This window comes from Tenrec ecaudatus, chromosome 1 (assembly GCF_050624435.1).
Source record: "Tenrec ecaudatus isolate mTenEca1 chromosome 1, mTenEca1.hap1, whole genome shotgun sequence".
Lineage (NCBI taxonomy): Eukaryota > Metazoa > Chordata > Mammalia > Afrosoricida > Tenrecidae > Tenrec > Tenrec ecaudatus.
Window position 1 is genome coordinate 265,129,906 of NC_134530.1, and position 22,363 is coordinate 265,152,268.

The 22,363-nt window shown below is 40.4% G+C and overlaps 1 protein-coding gene across 1 annotated transcript in view; it reads right to left on the reverse strand.

The window, feature by feature from the left end:
• Positions 1–22,363, reverse strand: part of PCNX2 (pecanex 2) — a 357,992-nt gene that overhangs the window by 238,794 nt on the left and 96,835 nt on the right. The window contains exons 10-12 of the mRNA XM_075532150.1: positions 14,377–14,522; positions 5,401–5,554; positions 5,268–5,300 (exon numbers count right to left, since the gene is read on the reverse strand). Of these exons, the coding sequence (XP_075388265.1) occupies positions 5,268–5,300; positions 5,401–5,554; positions 14,377–14,522 (333 nt within the window). The remainder of the gene's footprint in view (positions 1–5,267; positions 5,301–5,400; positions 5,555–14,376; positions 14,523–22,363) is intronic.

Genomic DNA, 22,363 nt, shown 5'->3' on the forward strand with positions numbered 1-22,363 from the left:
AAGGGACAGAACTAGGACTGTAAAGAGAGGCGCTGCCCCCACCCCTGCTTCAATCTCATTCCAGTCTCCAAACACAGTCAACTCTCTGTACACATCTCCCGCCATTCCCAGCCCAGCCAAGCACAGCTTCTTTTCTGAGGCAGGCATAAATCAGCAATGTCAACAATTTCTAATGCTGCTTCTGCTTTTACCATGCCAGGTGCTATTCTACCTGCTTTAAGGTTCATCTTTGGGAGAAGTAGTCAACAAATGTAAAGATATCTTTCCAAGGCTTCACGAACATAAGATCTGGCTGCACAGTCAGGATGGGATCCCCAGCAGCATAATCACTGGTCTTGCCACCACCCTGCCCTACCTCCCACAACAGCCAGGGGGCGTGTGTCGGGCACGGGATCCTTGCAGGCTCTTTCAATTAAATGTCACACGTATTTATGATTCTTTAAACACATAATGCCAGGGTTACTCGTGTGAAGCAAATGCAGAATGTGGAGAAAGCAATAGAAATAAAAGTGTTTTCCCTTTTTCTGAAAGAGCTCGGAGTGTGAAGAGGCCTGATTGGCTAGAGAACGTGCACATCCTCTCTTGGATTTGATTTTGGGGGTGGTTCAATTATCAATGAACTGGCGCAATATTTTGAGTGTATCTAAATCAAAATTATAGCTGCATGTTATAAAATCTTTCATATTTGTCACATTGTGTTGGGTCATTTTTCTTTAGAATGGTCACATATTATACCCTTAACGTATCTTTAATATGATGTGGTAAAAGTCCCACTTTACCTCTGTGGTCCTCCTCACAAAAATACATAACTAGTCAAATAATGAAAGACATCAGATAGTTACCAACAAGGGGACATCCTACAAAAATTTTCTTCTTCTTCAGGACTACCAAGGTGATCAAAAGACAAGCAAAGTTTGAGAAACTATGATAGCTCAGAGGACTAAACATAACATGGTATCCTAAAAGGAACTGGACATCAGAATAGGGCATTAGAAAAAAAACTAGGGATCAAGACAAATACAAACTTTAGTTAGTAATAATTTATCATTATTGTTTTATTAGTTGTGGGAAATGTACCATATTTGTGTTTGCTTGGTTGTTGTTGTTGTTGTTGTTGTTGTTGTTGTTGTTGTTGTTGTTGGGGGACACCGAATTGGCTCTGACTCAGAAGGGCCCAACTCAGCACAGACCGAAAGACCATGCAGTCCTGTGCCAGCCTCCCGAGCGTTGTTCTCTTGGAGCGCATTGCTGCAGCCACTGTGCCCGTTCATCTTGCCAAGGGTCTTCCTCTTCTTCGCTGCCCCTCTACCAAAAATCATGTCCTTTTCTCTTGATAACATGTTATTGTAAACGTTTTTAAAGGGAAGAAGTGCACCTGGGATGTTCCCTGATGGTACAGTTGTTAAACACTTGACTGCTAACCAAAAGGTCAGCGGTTTGAACCCACTAACCTCTCTATGAAAGAAGATGAACCGGTCTGCTTCCATAAGGATGACATCCCTAGAAACCTTATGAGGTAGCTTTGCATTTTTGTTGGTTTGTTTGGGGTGGGGGGGCGTGTTGCTCTTCAAGCACAGGGTATATGGGAAATCTGTAATATTTTCTCAAAATTTTGGTTGAGTGCAAAACTGTTCTAAAATAAGAAGGTGGTTTGAAAAAGCCATTTTTGATTTTTATATTATCTGAAGTAGATATCAAATATTTCCACTGTGTAGTAATAAGAGTTCACTGAGAGAACACATAAAAATTACAGTCTTGGCTCTTCGTAAGCAAGGAAATAAGACAAATATGCACCATAGAATATGAGAAAGGAAGGGAAATAATTAGAGAATTTACTATCTCGTATTTTAAGCCCCTCACTGGTCAGTGCCCAATTTAATTTTTGCTAAATCCAGCTGGGGTTATTATTAGAGCAAACATTTGTTAAGTGTTTCCACAGGACCAAATTCAGTACAAGTATTTTGACATGAAAGATGATGTTTCATCCATTCAATTGTGTTTTGTTATTTTGCTCTTATACATTTGAGATTTCAAAGCGGTACCTTTTCCAAAACCCCACAGGTGATGCTTGGCAAGGCTGGATTCAAATTCCAGTGTCTTTTAGTTACCCCGGTGTTTACTGCTTCCACTGTAATCACATGGGATATTTGTTCAAGTACAGCTCGCTGGGCATCCCAGATGCACTGATTCAGAATCCAACGAGGTGGCTGAGGAAATGGGCCTCTGGTTCTACCTCCATGAAGTGATTCCAGTGCCCATTACTCCGGGTTTTGCTTCCTCTCAGGTACTCTACTACTTTGTTATAGGTTATCATTAGTAGTTATTGTTAATCAGATCTTCATTAAATTGGAATCTATTGACCACACAGGATGCTAACCACAAGGTCAGTAGTTTGAAGCCACCAGCCACTCTGTGGGTGAAAGACAAACTTTGAACTCCTGTAAAGAGTTACAGTCCCAGGAAATAATGGACAGTTCCACACTGTCCTATAGGGTCCCCATGCATTGGATTCGACTTGATGGCAGTGAGTTTGATTTTTGGTATCCTGAACCCCAGTATTATTTTGCCAATACATCTTCCAGTATATGCTCCTTAATTTTAAAAACCTTGAGTGACCTGTTTTCGTGCATGATCAGACCAATTTCTATTAGACCTAGCACCTGTTGTACACTAACTATTAGCATGTCAGTAGTTACATTTAATGTAATATTAACATATCCAGAGGGCTACAGAAAACACACACACATTGTTATTTCACTATCTGCTGAAAACATGAGCAGATACCCACTTGCTGTACTTTCCTACTAATGTTCCTGAAAGGAAGCAGAGAAGAAAACTTAGTCAACCGTCTTGAGAACAAAAATTGGCTGAATGTATTGACAGTCACTCTCCAAAAGGTGCAGAGTAATATAGTTTGAGAAGTTTGGTTCATTTAATAGCCTCTTATGAATGAAAACTTAGCCAGGGCTAACCATGAAGGCAGGTTTGGGAACCAATTCTGCTCCATCCTGTTTTACTCTCTTAACTAGGTCCTTTCTATTTTTTAATTAAAAACTGGAGACCCTTTGTTAATCTTTTAGATACTCATCTAGGTCAGTCATATTGCAAAAGGAACTATTTATAGCTGGCATATTTTCTTTCCGCATCAGAACTGTTAGAGAAATGACAAGTCATTTGTGAGAGAAATGGCAAGAAGAGTAAGCCTCACTCACTGGAAATCTGTGCGAAGCAAATTAGTCACTCTAATAAAGAGATGGCTGTGCCTCACTATGACAACACGTCTCGCTATCCCGCTGCACCATGCTTCCTCATAGAAAGTGATTGTAGCTTGATCTATTCGGTGAGGAAGTACACAATAAAACTCCACCTAGATCAGGACCAAAGGTCATAGCAACAGATATTACACACTCATAGGGATTACACAGCTGCATTTCCATGCACCTTTGCTGGCAGGTTCTATTATTCCTGAAAGTATGGGCCGGAAATGAATGCTTGATAGCACACGACCCCCGTTTCCCATGTCATCCAGAAAAGCATGACATTGAAGTGCAATTGCCAGAAAAGAGGCTTCCTGGAGCAGAGAAACGGATGATGGGAAATCCAGAATGAGCTTGCAGGAGAAATTTCAGAACCGTACTTCTCTGCTCATACCACCTTCCCAGATTTCTGATGATACTCATAACAATACATCTTAATCCCCTAATTATGCAGCTTCTACTTATCTTGACATTCAGATTCATGGACAAAAGAAAATGTATTATATATAAACCAATTACGGGGAACAGGAGAATTTAACAAGACAGCAATGTACACCATGTGATCGTCTAATTATAAGCTTTTCTTAATTACTAAGAGCTAAACATGAGCTATCACAGATTTAAAATTACCCTAAATCCTGAATATGAGTTTTTCAGAGAAAAGATCCGTTTCCTTTCCTTGGAAGGTGTTTGTAGGGCTGGAGGGAGCTCACCATAACAAGAGAGAAGGCTGTTTAAGGAGCTAGGACACTGTCTGGCTGTGAACTCAGTTCAAGACCTTTGCTGGGGCTTCTGCAGGGGTCGGGGGAGACCCAGCGTCTCAGACCCAAGCACTGCCCTGCCGACAGGAGAGGGGGCAGCGCGTGGGTCAGAGAATGGCAGAGTTCTCTGTGCAAGCATGGCAGAGTTCATCAGAGCAGGCCGAGGGACTAAATCCATGTTGGAGTGTCCAAATCTTAGCGAGGGATTACCCAGAATACAGGGTAAGTGTGTGAAATGCGCTTGAACGGATAAATTAGGAGTCAACATCCTGCAAAAAACAAATGAATGATCCGTGTATATTACCCATAGAGAAACCAACGAATAGAGTGCACAAGTGATTTTGCTTATTCAAAGCAGGAGAAGAACAAAGAGTTAAAACAGAGCTACCATACGACTCCTGTCTATCTACTCCAGAGATTTAAAAGCAGTGACGTAAGCAGACCATGGACATCAATGTACATTTCAGCACAATAACCAAAATAGCCAGTAGCCAGTAGCTTGGCACTACAGTCAAAAGGTAAAAAATAATTTATATGTTCATCGACAAATCAATTTATAAACAAAAGGCGATATGTACATATAACGGAATATAATTCAGTCATAAAGAAAAATCAAGTCCTGATACATGCTACAACATGAATGAACCTGGAAAATGTGAGTGAAATCAGTAACAAAATGATAAATATTGGATGATTCCACTTTGCTGACATACATAGAATAAATTTATAGAGGCTTGAGTTTAAGAATGATTCCTAGGGATAAGAGGAGAGGGTAATCACTGTTTATGAAGCACTGAATTTCTGTTGATAGTGTTGGTAATGGGTATTTGTGATGATTATATAAAAATATTAATGTAGTTAGTAATACATATAATCACTGAATTGCATACATGAACATTCATGAATGGGCAAATGTAGTGCTACATCTAGATTTCCAACCATAAATCAGTAAATGGGGAATCAGGCGGCAGAAACTCCGGAAGTCTCACTGCACCGTCTGCAGTCCAGTTCACTAGGCCACACTACCTTTCCATTCATGAATTCACTGGCACAGAAAGGACTCTCCTCCCACTCTTCCCTGACCCTAATTGGCACCCACACCATGCGCTGACCTAGCCTGAACTTGATCACCATGCATTAATATTTCTATTTTACATCACCCATGCATTTTTGCCTTCTGAATAGATGGTGCTTTTCCTTGTTTTGTCAAAGAGAAAAACAAGCTACTTGCCTGCGCATAGAGACTTACATGGATTGGTGAGGCGGGATCGGGCTGAATACTCTGGAATACAAATCAGAAGTGTACTGTGTCATCACCTCACAAGTTCAACAACACTTCAGTGAGAGTGCATGCTACTGGTAAGAATGCTACGTGATCTTGCCTTTAGCAGGGAATACTGGCAACTGGCCATGACCAGACAGAAGAGGAGAATCCACATATCTTTGCAAAAGCCTTGGTTCAATGTAAGAAATCCAAGAAGGGAAACAAGGACAATGAGCAAAATAGCCAACACATTTTCCTTGATATCTTCAGTTCTGTGCAAAACAAAACAAACAGTGAATAAAGGTAAGTTTCTCTATTTTTAAACATGTACTGCTCACATGCTTCTGAAAACAACACAAAGCAATCTCTCCAGCAAGGCTTTAGATTCACTAACAAGATCTTACAGGTTCTTTAGTTATAAATAACTAAACAACATCCATATTCTAGCACCAGCTTTCTGTTCTTGAAATAAATGAAATATAATCCCATTGGATTTCCTTGGCCACTAAACTGCATTTTGAAAGACCACTTAACTCTTTCATTCACACCAATGAGCTGTGTTACCGATCACAGAGCTTCATGGGCTCCTGAAATGGAAAGGGAATGGTGCAGTAACACCTGGTTAAAGCAAGAAATCATTTCCAGACTCCATTTCTATTGACAGAATTGGCTGCCCACTTTGAGAAGCTGGAGAGCTACTGCCAGAGTAAGGAGAGGTCCCAGAGGCCTGATAAGGACTGCCCATGAACTTTGACCCTATTGTACATTCCCATTGCGGTTTTTACCTGTAAGGCTCAGCGGGGCAGCTGCAGGGTGGAGAGGGAGCTCATCCAGAGGTGGGGGCTTCTCAGGGGATATGCTGAGGAATAGGGGTGAGAGTGTTTTAAGAGACCGTGAAGAAAGGGGCAGTAGGACTAGATTATGGAGCCTGAGTAGGATGAGGAGGGAAGGGTATTCAAAGAGAGGAGACATGGGTCAAGGGTTTGGGGACATCCGATGGTGTGAGAAGGGAGAATATGGTTTCATGAGTATAAACTGAGTTTGAGACTTCAAACGGAAAGAGCTCTGTTGAATGACAATCGGGGAGGGCATGGCTGGAATGGAGTCATGGGGGACAGACAATAAGGTCAAGGAAAGAAGAGCCCAGGCTGTAGGTGAGGAATTCACAAAAATTATGAGCATATATCTCTGGTTCGAGCACACCCAGGCACAGAAATGCTCATTCAAAATATGTCAACTGTTAGATTTGTGTCTGTACTGCAGACTAGAGCTTTGCCTGGAAAGACAATGAGGAGCATACATGTCACCTCACCAATCTTTGCTCACGTATAATTTCTCCCCACAACAAAACTGTAATATTCGTTAGACAGGGTAGGCACTCTTGAATATGTCTAGCACCGTAGACACTGTAAAACATTTTTAAATGGATGAATATATGAGTAAATAAATAGGCTAAAACAAGAACTCACACCTAACTTACCCCGAAGAGAGGCTCATTGAAGACTGGTGCTATACCTAAGTGTGGTGAAGAAAGTGGGTGGTGCCCACCTATCAGAAAGAATAATGTCTGGGGTCTTAAAAGCTTGTCTTCACACAAGCACCCCTCTTAGTGATGTGCCGCCCAAGCTGTGAGACACAGGATTATAGGGCCCCACCTAACACACAAGCCCACATGAAAGAAGCACACCAGCATGTGTGCTCCAAGAATTGTAAATAATAAAAAATTCAAGATCTAAGAAAATCACTGTATTAGAGCTTAACTTCTGAGCAGTTTGCAGAAGGCTATGAGTGACAGGAAAAACCCACAACGATTTGCCGAGGCCCCACGTGAAATTCCCTCTCTCTGTTGACCAGGGACCTGAATCAGATCCCTCGCCCTCAGACTGGATGCACTAGAAAGTGAACTAATACAGATAGAATTAAGTTAGATTGTAAAAGCTTATTATTTGTTCTCCCTTTGGCCCATTTTTAATTTGTCATTGTTTATATTACCTTCTGATTACTTTTGTACTGAGGTTTTTCTGCTTTATTTTGTTATTATTGTTATTTTTGTATGATTTTCTTCACATGAAATCCAGAATAGGTATGTCTACAGAGATAGTAACTAGAATAAATAGTTTCTTCAGGTTTTACAGAGTAGGTTGGTGGGAGGGAATGGGAAGCTAAGAACAATAAATACAAAATGAAGACAATTTCCTAAAATTATGATGATGCTCATGCAACTATTTTTAATGTATTCAAACCATTGAATAGTATGGTATGTGAATTATGTGTCAAAAAAAACCTCTTGTAACTAAAAAATAATTATAAAGGGCTCAAATCTAATGCTAATACCTAAAGAGAATGAAAGAGCTACAATGAAGAGGGAACTTTGAGATAGCAAACAAGCATGTGAATGATGTGCCCATGTTGCTGTTGTGCCATTGCGTCTATTTCAAGTTAGAGAGATCCCATGTGGCACAGCAAGACTGCTGGTGTCAGCTTTTAGAGATGGGATATTGGCAGGAGGTGGTCAGCAGGTTTTCCTCCTGTGAATTCATTCCATGAACTTGAACTGCCAGCTTGTCATCTAGCAGCCAAGTGCTTAACCAGGGAACCACCCAGGCTCTTTGAGTTATGTGCATAGGAAACTCTAGGTGAACATCAAGGAGACAGGAAGAACATTACACAGCTGTGCTGGACTGTAACTGACATATTGATAATAACAAGAACAAAAAAAGAAAGCTAACAGACATGTGAAGTATTCGGATAAAATGATACTCAAGACCTGGAGAACCAAGATATAGTTGGTGGAAAGGGAGAAATATTCTTTTTTTATTATTCATTCTATTAGAGGCTCATACAACTCTTATCCAATCCATACATACATCAATTATGTCAAGCACATTTGTACATTCATTGCCTTCATCATTCTCAAAACATTTGCTCTCCACCTAAACCCCTGGCATCAGCTCCTCAGTTTCACCTCCCTCTCCCCGCCCCCTCCCTCATGAATCCTTGATAATTTATAAATTATTTTGTCATGTCTTGTACTTTCCAACGTCTCCCAGTTCATCCACTTTTCTTTTGTCTGTCTCCCAGGGAAAAGGTTATATGTAAATCCTTGTAATTGATTCCCCCATTCCAACCCACCTTCCCTCCACCCTCCCAGTATCTCCACTCACACCACTGGTCCTGAAGGGATCATCCACCCTGGATTCCCTGTATTACCAGTTCCTATCTGTACCAGTGTACATCCTCTGGTCTAGCCAGATTTGTCAGGTAGAATTGGGATTGTGATAGTGGGGGGGGGAGCGCATTTAGGAAGTAGAGGAAAATTGTATGTTTCATTGTTGCTACATCGCACCCTGCCTGGCTCGTCTCCTCCCCGAGAACCTTCTGTAAGGGGATGTCCAGTGGCCGACAAATGGGCTTTGGGTTTCCACTCCGCACTCCCCACCTAATTCACTATGATATGATTTTTTGTTCTGATGCAGCCTGATACCTGATCTTATCTCCCACTATGTACTCTTAAAAAAGCTTCTTTTCGTTCACATCAATAAAATTTGTGGTAGGCACGTCATTGTACTCATAACATTCTGGTGTCTATTTTTAAAATAGTTAAAGGCCTAGGAAAGCAAATTAACATTTCAATGAGAAAAAGATGCTTTTCTATTTTGAGAAAATTCCCTAAAGTAGAATTGTTCCCTAGACTGCCTGTCACAGGATTTCATTCATCCATGCCCTACCAAAACCCACTGGGGTCATCTTATACTAAGATTTAAGCATTGGACTAAAATGTTTATTCAGTAGGTTGGAGCATCATGACCAAGGCTGTATTACAGAAAAACGTGTATGTCAGAGGTTCCCAAGATGCACTGGAGGGAATGGACACCAGAGAGAGGACACACCACAATCCAGAGGCGAGGCACTGGAGGACCTAGAAAGTGACTTGACTGGTAAACAGGAGCTGACTTTCAGATACAGAGAGAGCAGAAAGGATCTGATTGAATAGGTTGTATACAATAACAGGTTAAAGAATCAAGCTGATTCTAAGATTTCAATCTGGGGGTCATTGAGGAGGAATAAGGCAGGATCAGAGGCAGATATTGGGAAGGGTAACTGATTTGCAAAAGAAGTTAATGGAAAGACTCATTCATTCAACCAGTGTTCGGCACTGCTGTAGAGCTCAGGACACATCAATAAGCAACACGTATGCCCCTGCTTCTGGGGTTTCCTTTGGAGTGAGTGATGATATAAAAATAATAAACATAGAAAGTAAGCATGCTATCTCGTATTTCAACATGATGTCTGCAAGAGAAAAAAGAATAGAGCAGCAAGGGGCGGGAGAATGGGAGTGGGTGATGTAGAAGTTGTTGCGAATTTAAGCGGGAAGCTTGCAGTTGCTTTACTGGGAAATAAAAGCAGTTTTGTGGTATCGGGTGTCACTCACATAAAAGCAGCTCTGTGGTACAGGATATCAGTCACTGGACTCGATGGTTAAGCACCTGGCTTCCAGCTGGAAAGCTGGCAGTTCAGATTCATTGAATGAATTCACAGGAGAAAAACATCAAAGTGATCCATTGGAAAAACCAACTGCTCCAGAATTCAGTGAGGATTTCTACTCCCAGCAAGATTTAGAGTCTCTGACACCCACGGGGGCAGTTCTACTCTGTCCTGTACGGTCACTATGAGGCAGAATTGACTCAGTGGTAAAGAGTTTACTGAAAGGTACACTGAGCAGAGGCTTGAATGGTGGGTGGGGATTGTGGGTGTTGTTAGCGATTCAGGTTAGAGGGAAAGCATTCCAGGAAGAAGGAACAGTCAGGACAAAGGTCTTCTGGCAGATGAAGGCCAGACAGAAAGAGCAGCAGGGTGGGGAGAGGAGTCATGGACCACAGCAGGAGATGAGATGAGGGAGGGAAGGTGTGGCTTGATCTCGGAGACCTCCTAGGCATCGTGTGATGACTGACATTCATGATGCATGCATGAAGAACTGTTGCAGGGCTGTCAGTCAACTAGAGATATTCCACAAAGCACGACTCGGTGTGCTAAGAACCGTCTACGGGGGGAGGAGCGACACGGGTTGAGGTGCTATTGCAGATGAGAAATACAGGTTAGCTACACTGAATGTCCGAGGTGATCGAATGTAGGGTGTGAAACTAGGAAGATTCTAGGGTGAAGCCGAGAATTTCAGCTGGAGAAACTGAAAGCTTCTGGTGGCAGAATGAATGGGGTCAGATGGCACGACCATGACTAATAGATCCTAAGGGCGTTAAGAGTAGGTTTGCACAATTCAAAGGAGCTGAAAGAGCTGCCTGCACTGAAGAAGGGAAGGCTGTGTTTTCCCCTTTGGGGTGCCGTGCAGCCTTTGCCTGTAGGCTTCCATATTCTGATCCCCATACTGGATTGTGCCTGCTGCGTCCTGAGTAAGTCACGTCAATCTAACTATGGCAGTTCTAGGTGGCAACAAAGGACAGAACTCAAGGGGAAAACAGAGTGCCCTGAGGAAAACAGCTGGTGTTAGAATCGGTAAACCAGTGACAGGGTGTGTGTCTCCTCGCCACCTCCTGCGATTCCAGCTTTGCTCTGAATCTGGCGATTCGCTCCTGAGTTAGCCAGGTTCCCATGAGTTTACAACGCTCTTCTGCAGAGAATGGCACCTTCGAGGGAGACGTTCAAAGCACAGGGCATAAAACCCTGCCATCCTCACATCTGAGGAACATTCTGGCTAGACTTTTTCCAAAACAGATTTATTCTTTCTTCTGGCAGTCTGAGGTATATTCAATATTTTTGTCAGCTCCATAACTCAAATGCATCGTTTCTTCTTCAGTCCTCCTTATTCTTACCTAGCTTTTGCATCCATGTGGGTAATTGAAACACCATGGCTTGGGTCAGGTACACTGTCGTGACATATTTGCTTTTTAATACTTTAAAGAGGACTTTTGAAGCAGATTTGCCCGATGCAGTATATCATATTACAATTCCATTGTGTTATGGAATAGACATTGGAAATGAACTTCTTATGCTTGGGAATTGGTACATTTTTAAAGCTTTCTGAAAATTCTGATGAACACAGTTATTTGAAAATAACATTCCTTTTGCAATGTTCCAAAAACGCTTGGTTTTCCTAGGTCATTATTTTTTTTACTTCGTCTTCTTTCTTCCTTGCAGTCAGGTTCATGGATCTGTTTCACTCTGTGATTGGCTGTCTCCAGGAAAATCGGATCACTATGTTTGATAATCAAAGTCCCTGGGCGGTACAAACAGTTAAGTGCTTTACTACTAACTGAACCCACCCAGAGGTGCCTCGGAAGAAAGGTCTGGTGATGTGCGGGGAGGAGACAAGCCAGTCAGGGTGCAGTGTTGCAACAATGAAACATACAACTTTCCTCTAGTTCCTAAATGCTTCCTCCCACCCACTATCATGATCCCAATTCTACCTGACAAATCTGGCTGGACCAGAGGATGTACACTGGTACAGATAGGAACTGGAAACACAGGGAATCCAGGACAGATGATCCCTTCAGGACCAGTGGTGAGAGTGGCGATACCAGGATGGACAGAGGATGGGGTGGAAAGGGAGAAGCGATTACAAGGATCTACATATAACCTCCTCCCTGGGGGACGGACAACAGAAAAGTGGGTTAACTGGGAAACATCATACAGTGTAAGATATGACAAAATAATAATTTATAAATTATCAAGGGTTCGTGAGGGAGAGGGAAGGGGAGAGCGAGGGGAAAATGAGGAGCTGATGCCAGGGGTTTAGGTGGAGAGCAAATGTTTTGAGAATGATGAGGGCAATGAATGTACAAATGTGCTTGACACAATTGATGTATGTATACATTGGATAAGTGTTGTATGAGCCCCTAATTAAATGATTTAAAAAACCTCTTCTGGTGACATTCTATTTTGACATTTGTAGGGTCACCAGAAGTTAGGGTTGACTCCATGGCAACTGGATGTTTGTTTTTGTAAAGTTTTGATTATAAGCCTTTTCATTAATAAGTTTTTAAAAGCTAAGCTAATACAGACTCCAACAGAAGGCCCATTTCTCTTATAAAATGTGCTTACATTTTAGCTCTTGAATTTGACGAGATCTACTTTACCTACTCTAATTTTATTTTATCTTTAGCCTCTTTCTGGGTTCTAGGCCACATTCTAGTTCATTATAATAATAGCAAGTAATATGTAAGGTTTCTTCTTATGTGCAAAATTGGTTTAATTCTTATTCACATTCTTTTTTCTCAATCATAAATTATTTTATATGTTATAGCAGTTATATGTTTTTAAATAATGACAAATGTCAATAACAATAAAGAGTGAATATTTTTGCTCTAAACCTATTTTTTATTAAATATTCTTTTATTGGGGGCTCTTACACTCTTATAACAACCCATACATCAATTGTATCAGGCATATCTGTACATATGCTGCCATCATTGTTTCCTAGACATTTACTTGCTATCAAGCCCTTGGTATCAGCTCCTCTTTTTTCCCTCACTCCCACGTATACACATTTTTTAAAAGTGATACTGCTTACTTGACAGAACAAAAACCACACACACAGTAAAAAACACCAACAACAAGGCACAGAGAAGCTTCCTAGCCATCGTTAGATCACAGCACCAGTTGAAATGGGCACTGGATTTAAATCCAAAAGTCTGACTCCAGACCTCCTAGATGAGGGCTCAATTGCTATATGTCCTCCCTGGACACACACTTGCATAAAAAGAGATTAAACTTAAAAACGTGTAGTGATTTCTTCCTCATCTTTGCCTAGAGCTTAATTTTATTTTCAATTAAGTTTTTTCACTGTCAGTGACATTTAAAAACCTAGAATTTTTTTTCATTTTAATATGAGAGATTAACATGTGCTAATCTAACTTTCAGTAATTATTTATAACAAATAAGATTAAATTTGGGGGGAAAGTCTCAAAGGATAATATATTCCTTGGATTATGAGTTAAACATTAAATGTGCCTCTTAAGTATATGCCTTTGACTAACAGGATTGTTATAAGAACCATTGTAACACCATTCTTTGACTTACAGGTTCTGAAATGTGTTGCTGTAATTTTGCATGAACATCATTTTCCAAAAGGAACTCTGTGGCGCAGTGGTTAAGTGCCTGGTTGCTAATTAAATGGTTGGCAGGTCAAACCCACCAGTTTCTCAGCAGGAAAAAATACATGGTAGTCTGCTTCTGTAAAGATTACAGCCTTGGAAATTCTATGGAGCAATTCCACAATGTCCAACTATGAGTGAGAATTGACTCAACCAGCAGTGGATTATCATTTTAATATATGTGATCACACCATTTAAGGCATTGTTCTACCAAGTAGTCAATGGGGAAGCAACAGCGTCAAAGCAAACAGCAGCCTTTCATTGCCCATTGACTGAACAGCCAGCATCTGTTAATGATAGAGTTGGTAACTTCTTGAATTTTCATCACCAAGATCCCAGTCAAAATGGCTCATCCTTCAAAGATCGCAATATTGTTCTTTGCAACAAGAATAGAAATAAGAAGTTCCACCCTCCTAGCACACCTTCACCAACCTCAACCACCCTCCAACCCAGGCACCACCTTCCCAACTCTGTGACATTTTATCTTGAGAAAAGAGATGGGAAAGCGGGAAAAGTTGTAAAGCTTTTCTTAACACTACAAACCAGTGTACACTAGACATGAGTAAGAACTCCGAATTCACACTGTCCTGGGAAGAAGTAGGAATGGGTCCGTGTCATGTTTAGCCCTCGGTCTATGCATATACTAATCTAGTCCAACCCTTCTGGGGTCTCAAGCTTTCCTACAAAAATATTTCATCAGTGTGTTAAATTGAAAGTACATCAAAGCACAGTAATGTCCCCAAAGCTACCTTAATCTCAACCATGTTGCCTAATTCTAATTATCTCCTATCTTAATTATCAAATCGTAGTACTTTTAAGTTTTCAGCAACTTATTGATTTGTGTTTGCAGTAGAAGAAATCTATTCTTTGAAAATATCCCATGGAAACACAGCACATAGAAATGCTCTTTTTTAAAAACATACATATGTGTGTTCCACTTGTCCTCAATGTCTTTAAGTTGTACATTTGCATGCTCAGTGGCTTACCGATCCAATAATGCCAACAAGGTAAGCCGATCATACCAGACTTTAATCCACTTGCCAGGGAAAACAATAAACTTGTAAAACTGATCTCGATTAAATTTTCCTTGGGTTGAGGAGCATGAAGAATCCTCCAGGTCTTGACTCAGATGCTTTTAAATACAAAACAGAGAGAGGGAGAGAGAGAAAGGATTTCATGTTGACATGCTATTCACATAAATATACATAACTCAAAAATACACAAACCAGATGTTCAAACTTAGCAATGCAAACCAATGCATTTCATAATACATGGATAACCTGAAAAAGGAAACATGTTTTCAAAAGATTTTAATAGGTTTGACATATAATTCATATATCATTCAATTCAACCATATTCAGAAGAGTTGTGCTATCGACACTACAATCAATTTTAGAACATTTCCTTCTTTCCTGTGTTGTTGCTAGTTGCCCATGTCCCTTCAACCTCTCCTGCTATGTCCCTAAATTAAATGTCCCCAAATTAAATGATTAATTCAGTTATTTTCTTTATAGATCTGCCTATCCTGGATTTCATATACATAAAAACATACAAAGAAAAACAATAGTGATTAACAAATATAACAGAGAACCTCAATAAAAAAAGCAGAAAATATAACTGGAAAAAATTTAAAGTGGGTCATAAGGGAAATCAAATGATAAGGTGTTATGTTTTAACCTAACTCCAGCTACAATAATCCACTTTATAATGCACTTTGGCTGAAAGCAAGGGTATTCACAACCCAAAGGGTAACTTCATGTGGAGCCCCTGCATATGAATTTTGGACTTCTCCTATCAGCCATTGCCTTCTGCGAGCCAGGTGTTCAGAATTTAAGCTCTAATCCCATTCCCCACTCCAATCTTGGATTTTATTTACAATCGTTGGATCACGCAGGCTGGTGTGCTTCTGTGTAGACTTAGCGAACACATCGCTTAGATGGTGCTTGGTTTAAGGCTCTAGATCAGTGGTTCTCAACCTGTGGGTCGCGACCCCTTTGGGGGTCAAACGACCCTTTCACAGAGGTCACCCAATTCATAGCAGTAGCAAAATTAAAGTTATGAAGTAGCAGCGAAAATAATGTTATGTTTGGGGGGGGTCACCACATCATGAGGAACTGTATGAAAGGGTCGCGCGGCATTAGGAAGGTTAAGAACCGCTGCTCCAAATGTTATTCTTTCTGGTAGATGAGTACCACCTGATTTCTTCACCACACTTTGCTATAGCCCCTTATCTTCAGTGACCTCTTCATGAGAGCAAATATCAAGTAATGCCACATCAGAACTTATTGTTCTTAGGTTAGGGCTATGATTAAGTGTGAGATCAAAATGAATTCATATACCTATGATTTATATATATCCACAGGTCACTTTAGGGACATGATTATTCTTTCATTGGGAATATAATAAACCGTCTCCATGGGCATATGATAATTCTTTGATATTATCATTAGCTGAGCCATTGATATAGAGCTTAAAACACTGTTAAGAAAGGGGAATTATACATGTGTAGGACAGCTTTTTAGACTTCGATATATGGATTGTTGACCTGTACAGATTAAAAACTTAAGTGACTAGACACTACACAAACGATGAGGATTGTGGATAGGGCAAACTCTGCTATGGCACTCATTCACAAAGGAAGAGCCATGCCTCCTGAACTAACACAGCATTTTTTTAATAAATCTTTTTATTGGGGCTCATACAACTCTTATCACAATCCATACATACATTAATTGAGCAAAGCACCCTTATACATTCGTTGCACTCGTCATTCTCAAAATTCGCCTTCCACTTGGGTTCCTGGAATCAGCTGTTTCTTTTTTTCCCCTCCCCCCCCCCACTTCCCCCCTTCCCCCTGATCCCTTAATAGTTTATAAATTATTGTTTTATCTTATCTTACACTCCCCAGAGTCTCCCCTCACCCACCTTCCCATTGCCCATCTCCCAGAGAGGAGGTTACACATAGATCTCCAAGATTGGTTCTCCCTTTCTACACCCCCTTCCCTCCCGGTGTCACCACTCCCACCGCTGGTGTTGAGGGGTTCATCCATTCCACATTCCCTGTAACACAGCATTTTTTAAAAGATAGTATAAAATTAGTAAATGAATAGCAACCCTGATCTGCCATTCATTGGGTTCCCTCAGAACAAGAGATCTGAACCAAATCCAAAGACTTCCAATTTCCTAATATTGGGATAGCAGTCATCTTCTTGTTCTCACTTGAGAACATGTTAACCACAAGTTCAAGAGGGTATTTCACCTCCTTAAATTTGCTACAGGTGAGTTTAAGGTAAAGTCCAGTTTACATAGTAGGGTTTCCAATTTGGATCCTTCTGATGTGGCCCATGAAAAATGTCATTCACCTCAAAAAGAGCCTGAAGTCCCAGTTAGCTATCGGACACAGACAAGGCCACCAAAGGCTGGATAGAAATTAAGTTAAAAGTGTCCAATTAAGAACAATAGTGGGTGCGTTCTCTCTTCGGGGGTCTATATAAGTAATGGTCAGTGTTTTTCTCAATGGCAAGATGCAGCACCAAGTTTACTTGCAGAGGCAATTCATTATTTAATGTGGCTTTTCAAGCCAAAGTGTCTCCTCCCAACACAAGACCATGTCCTGTATGAGTCTGGTACGAATGTGAGCGAAACTACTGAGAGGATTCCTTGGAAGGCCGTCCAACTCTGTCTAAAATGAGCCCTCTGAGAAGCAGGAACAGGGATCTCATGACCAGCAAGAGCCAGGAGTGGAGCACTCCTTCGGGACCTGAGATCCCTGTGCAGTGAACCTCTCGGATCCAGATGACAGCTCTACCCTCAGCAGCAGAACCAGAGCCAGAGCTGGAACAGAGTGATGGACTTCTCAGCCCAGGAGCAGGTCAAGATGAGTGTTCTTGTGCAGGAGTAGAGTGCCTCTTGGCATTTAATTGGGAAAATTAGACGTCCTGACCCATGGAAACGGAGCAGAGTACATTAGGGCTAAGGCTTACTGAAGTGAGGTGCCTCTGAGAATGTAATTCAGAGAACTGGGTTTGCTGACCCCATAGAGCTTAGCCCCATGCCTTCATGTACCGGGATTTCATTATTCATTCTGCTACTGATGGGCATTTGGGCTGTTTACATTTCATTGCTATTATGAACTGTGCTGCAATGAACATGGGAGATCATATATCTGTTCATGTTTTGTCTCTTATTTTTTGAGTATATCACCAGCAATGATATGCTGTGTTGTATGTTATTCCTCACCCCAGTTGTTCTAGGAGGAGCCCCATATAGCCTTCCACAATGGTCACACATGTTTACAAGCCCACCAGCAGTGTATGTGAGCTCCAGTCATCCCACACCTTCTCCGGCATTGTTGTTTACTCTTTTTGTTTTTTAAATTGGGCAATCATTGTGGATGTATCTCATTGTTATTTTGATTTGCAGTTCCTGGATTAATAGTGATTTTGAAAATGTTTTCATGTGTGTATTAGCTATTTTGGTGTCATTTTTGGTGAACAGTCTGTTCACATATTTCACCAACAATTTAATTGGGTTGTTTGCTTTTCTTTTTATTGAGATGTTGCAGAATTCTATAGATATTAGTATGTACTCTCTTGTCTGATGTGTCGTTGTTAAAGATTTCTTCCCAAACTGTGAACTCTCATTTTACTCTTTTGATGAGGTTGTCACTGTGCATAAGTGTTTTATTTTCAGTAGGACCCACTCACCTATTTCGTCTTGCACTATGTGTGTGCTTCCTTTTCTATAACGGGTAGTCTGTTTATGCCCTGTCATAAGGCCCTTAAGTTTGTCCCAATTTTCTCATGACGGTCCTTATAGCTCTAGGATTTGGGCAAAGTATGAGTTCTGTTTCATTCTTCTAAGACCAAGATTCAATTTTTCCAGCCCCATATTTTTGAATAGGTTAGTCCTTTCCCATTTGATGTTTTTTGATCCTTTGGCAAAAATCAGTTGCCTGAAGGAGAATGCTATTATTTTTATTTTATTGCATAGGTTTATGTATCTATCATTTTATCAGTACCGGGCTATTTTGATTACTGTGGCAATGGAAAAGGTTTTAAGGACAGGTAGTGTAAGGCCCTTTACTTTGTTCTAAGTTGTAAAGTGTTGCTTATCCTAGGTCTCTTCCCTCTCCATATGAAGTTTGTAATTGGTTTGTCCATTTCTTTAAAGAATAAAGTTAGGATTGTTGTCAGACATGCATTGTTTTGTAGATTTTTTTAGGTACTGACATTTTCCAATTTGTTTTATCTATACACACGGATATCCTTTCATTTGTGTAGGTCTCTTTTGGTTTTGTAATAATCTGTAGTTTTCTTTGTACGAGTGTTTGGATTTGTTGTTGTTGTTGTTAAATTTATTCTTAAGGGTTTAATCTTTCATGTGGCTATTATAAACAGTTGGAGAAAGAAGGAGCTTTCTAATCCCATAAAGAGTTACACTTTTAGAAATGCACAGGGCCAGTGCTATCCTGTCCTATAAGGTTGCTAAGAGTTGGCCAGTACCAGTCTTGCTTTCCATTACTCTAACGAGGTCTTGTACAACAAATTTACCCAATGCCATGTGTCACTTGATCTCTTTAGTGCTACTTCCATGAGCATTGATTGTGGATCCAAGGAAGACAAATCCTTGACAGCTTCTACCTTTTTTCCATGTATCATGATGTTACTTATAGGTCCAGTTGTGAGGATTTTGGTCTTCCTCTCATTGAGTTCCAATCCATCCTGAAGGCTAAAATCCTTGATCTTATTCAGCAAGTGGTTCAAATCCTCCTCCCCTTCAGCAAGCAATGTTGTATCCGTTTTCCCTCCTCCCTCAAAGAGAACTACTATCCTAAATTTTTTGTTTCAATTTCTCTCCTTGTCTTCATTTATATTCCCTCATTCACAAATACTTTGTTGCTTTATGTGTTTTTGGAGTTCATAATTTGCTGCTGGATCATATTCTATTAGGTGACATCATTTACTTATCTATTTTACTATTCTTTGTTGTCAGGCAATTAGGTACTTTGTTGAGGGAAATTGTGATTGCTTCCCTATCACGACAATGCATGGCTCCACAGGGCAAAGTGCACGACTAGCAATTGAAGGAATGCAAATACTCAACTTCACCACATGTTCAATTTTACCAGAAAACAAATTATTGGAATTTTGTAAGAAATGTAGAAATTTATCAAAAATGTAATTGCTAGGTATGGAAATGTTAAATTTACTAGAAGACAAATTATTGTCTAGAGTCATTTTTTCCATTTACATTGACACTAATAGTATATAAATGCTACATTGTTCCACATCTTCACCTGCATCTAATAGTCCAGTGGGGTTTTTTAAGTTTGGGCTAATTTTGTAAAAGTATAAAATATCTTATTTTTATTCTAATTTTCATATCTTTGATATTTAATGAAGCGGTATATCTTTTCCCTTGTTTTTCATGAAATCTTTAGCTGTTGACTTCTGGACTTGACTTTTATTAGTTTGTGTGTGTGTGTGTGTGTGTGTGTTGGTATGTATATGCAAATATGTGTATTCATGTGTATGTATATGTATAGATACACACATATATTTTCTCATTTGCGGCTTTTTTTCAGTTTTTCTTTGGTGTTAATGACAAATTTTAGGTGAAATATAATTTATTCCTATAAAATGCAAATTTTGTACTTTTGTACTTTCTTCTTAAAATTCCTTTATACCACAAGGCTGTAAAGATATTTATTTATCATCTTTCTTAAGGTTGTATAGTTTTATCTTCCACACTTCAATTATGAATCTACTGAGGAGTTTTTTATATGGCGTGAGATTATTGCCCTAGTTTCATTTACTAAGTAGTCATTTTTTCCTCAGTTGTTTTCCAATTTACCATTGACTATGATTGTGGATGATCTGAGCCTTTACATTTCTTTTTGTTATGCTTGCCCTCCAATTCTTCTTTTAAAGAGCCTAGTAGCACAGCAGTGAAAACACTCATCCACTAACCAAAAGGTCCATTTCTTTTTTCATCTTCTTAGGAATCACTAATGAATTGTACGTTAGCCCTTCTCACTCTGTCTTTCATATGTCCTAAGCTTCCTTTCATGCTTTCCGTCTGAGGTCGTTAGTTTATTGTGCCAACCTGGCTGATAAACACGGGTAGGATTAATTGAAGGGCAGAGAGACAAATGGCTTGGTGAGTCTCCCCTTTTTTGTCTCTTGCTCTTTGATCATCGGACCAGTGTGCAGCTGCCTTGCTTGTTCTGTGCCTCAATTTGCAAGCCACACTACCCGTGGGATGCATAACCTGTGGACTGTGTCGCTATAATTTGAGGTTCCTTCAAGAGTTGCTTCGCTACACCATTGGAATTTACATCTCTTGAGCTGGGGACTGTTGGACCCTGTCATCTGGCTGACTATTGGTAACCTGCCTTGCTATTTGCTGCCTGTGCCCGGATAGCCTGAATTGCTCTACAGAGGACTACCTGGCAGCCCTCAAGACTTGAAGGACTGCCAGTGTCTCACAACTGTCTCACGGGAGTGAGTTGCACTGAGCCATTTGTACTGCTTTATACTTTAATTAACCGTTTATTTCCTATATATCTATCTATTTGTATTAATATATATAAAATTATTAACATTCTGGTTTTGTTTCTTTAGAGAACTCTAACACATTTTGGTACCAGGAGTAGTTCTAGAGAAATAAAACCATAAATATGAGCTTCTTAAATTGGCTCTCGAGCCTGATTAGTCTTAACAACACTAATAGTGCTACTTCTATGTTCAAAAGCATGGATAAGTGTGCTCCTCTTACTGATCCACGGTGTGAAACAGCCGAGCTAACATCTACAATATCACCACCAATGGATGAAGTGCTGGTTAAAGAGGAGGCTCTTAGTGATCGTATCTTTGGTATTTTCCGGGAGTTTTGTCAGGATGACAAGTACAGGGAAGCTGGTTGGCTGCTCCTTCTTACAATGGAAAGTGTGATTAAGGAGAGGGATGGTCTCAGAGCCTCAGAAGCACACCTCAGGTGCAGACTAACAGATTTGAAAACTTCTGTCTGTGCTACAAAGGAGAGCCTTCTCTCCTCTAGTAATAGAGCTGACAGTGCTGAGAACCAGGTCCAGAGTCTCATTATGAGAGTGACTGAATTACAACATCAGCTGAATTGCAGATCTAAAGCAGTATCTGATACCAAAGTGAGGGCATTGATCAGAAAAAGTTGGGACCCTGAAACATAAGATGGGAACATATGGGCTGATGATCCAGAAGAGGAGGATATTGAGCCCTTAGAAACAATTGACCCACCCCAGTCAATAGACCACCCCTCCCAGCTGAAGGCATTCATTCACAATCCACACCTGAGCAGATTAGCCAAACTGTTCAAGTTGATATGCCAGGTGGGGCTGCATCGGTGGCATTGCCTAAGGGAGAAGCCTTACAAGATATGACCGAGAGCACCCAGGAAACACCCTCACTACCCATTATTTCCTCTAGATCTGTCACTAAAATTAAGTCTCAGAAGCTCCTAAGGTGAGGTTGAGATGATTACCCAAGAAGAAGTGTGCTATACTCATAAAGATTTGCTCGAGTTCTCAAATACATACAAGTAGAAGCCTGGGGAATATCCCTGGGAATGGTTACTAGGGGTGTGGGATACTGGTGCACGAAATGTAATATTAGATTGGTCTGAGTTTCTGGATATGGGACCCCTAAGCACAGACTCTCCTTTCAATGTCTCTGCAAGACAGGCTAAGAGAGGATCTAATTCTTTATTTGGTTGGTTTGCTAAAGCATGGACTACCAGATGGCCTAGATTAGACCAACTTGAAGTACCTGACCTACCTTGGTACACTGTAGAGGAAGGCATCCAAACACTTAGAGAAATTGGTATGTTGGAATGCATCTATCTGGATGTTCCCATAGACCCAAAAAGGGGGTGTCCTGAAGGATATATCTTTCACTAAAACCAAAAGGAACAAGTTTGTGAAGTGGGTCCCAGCAG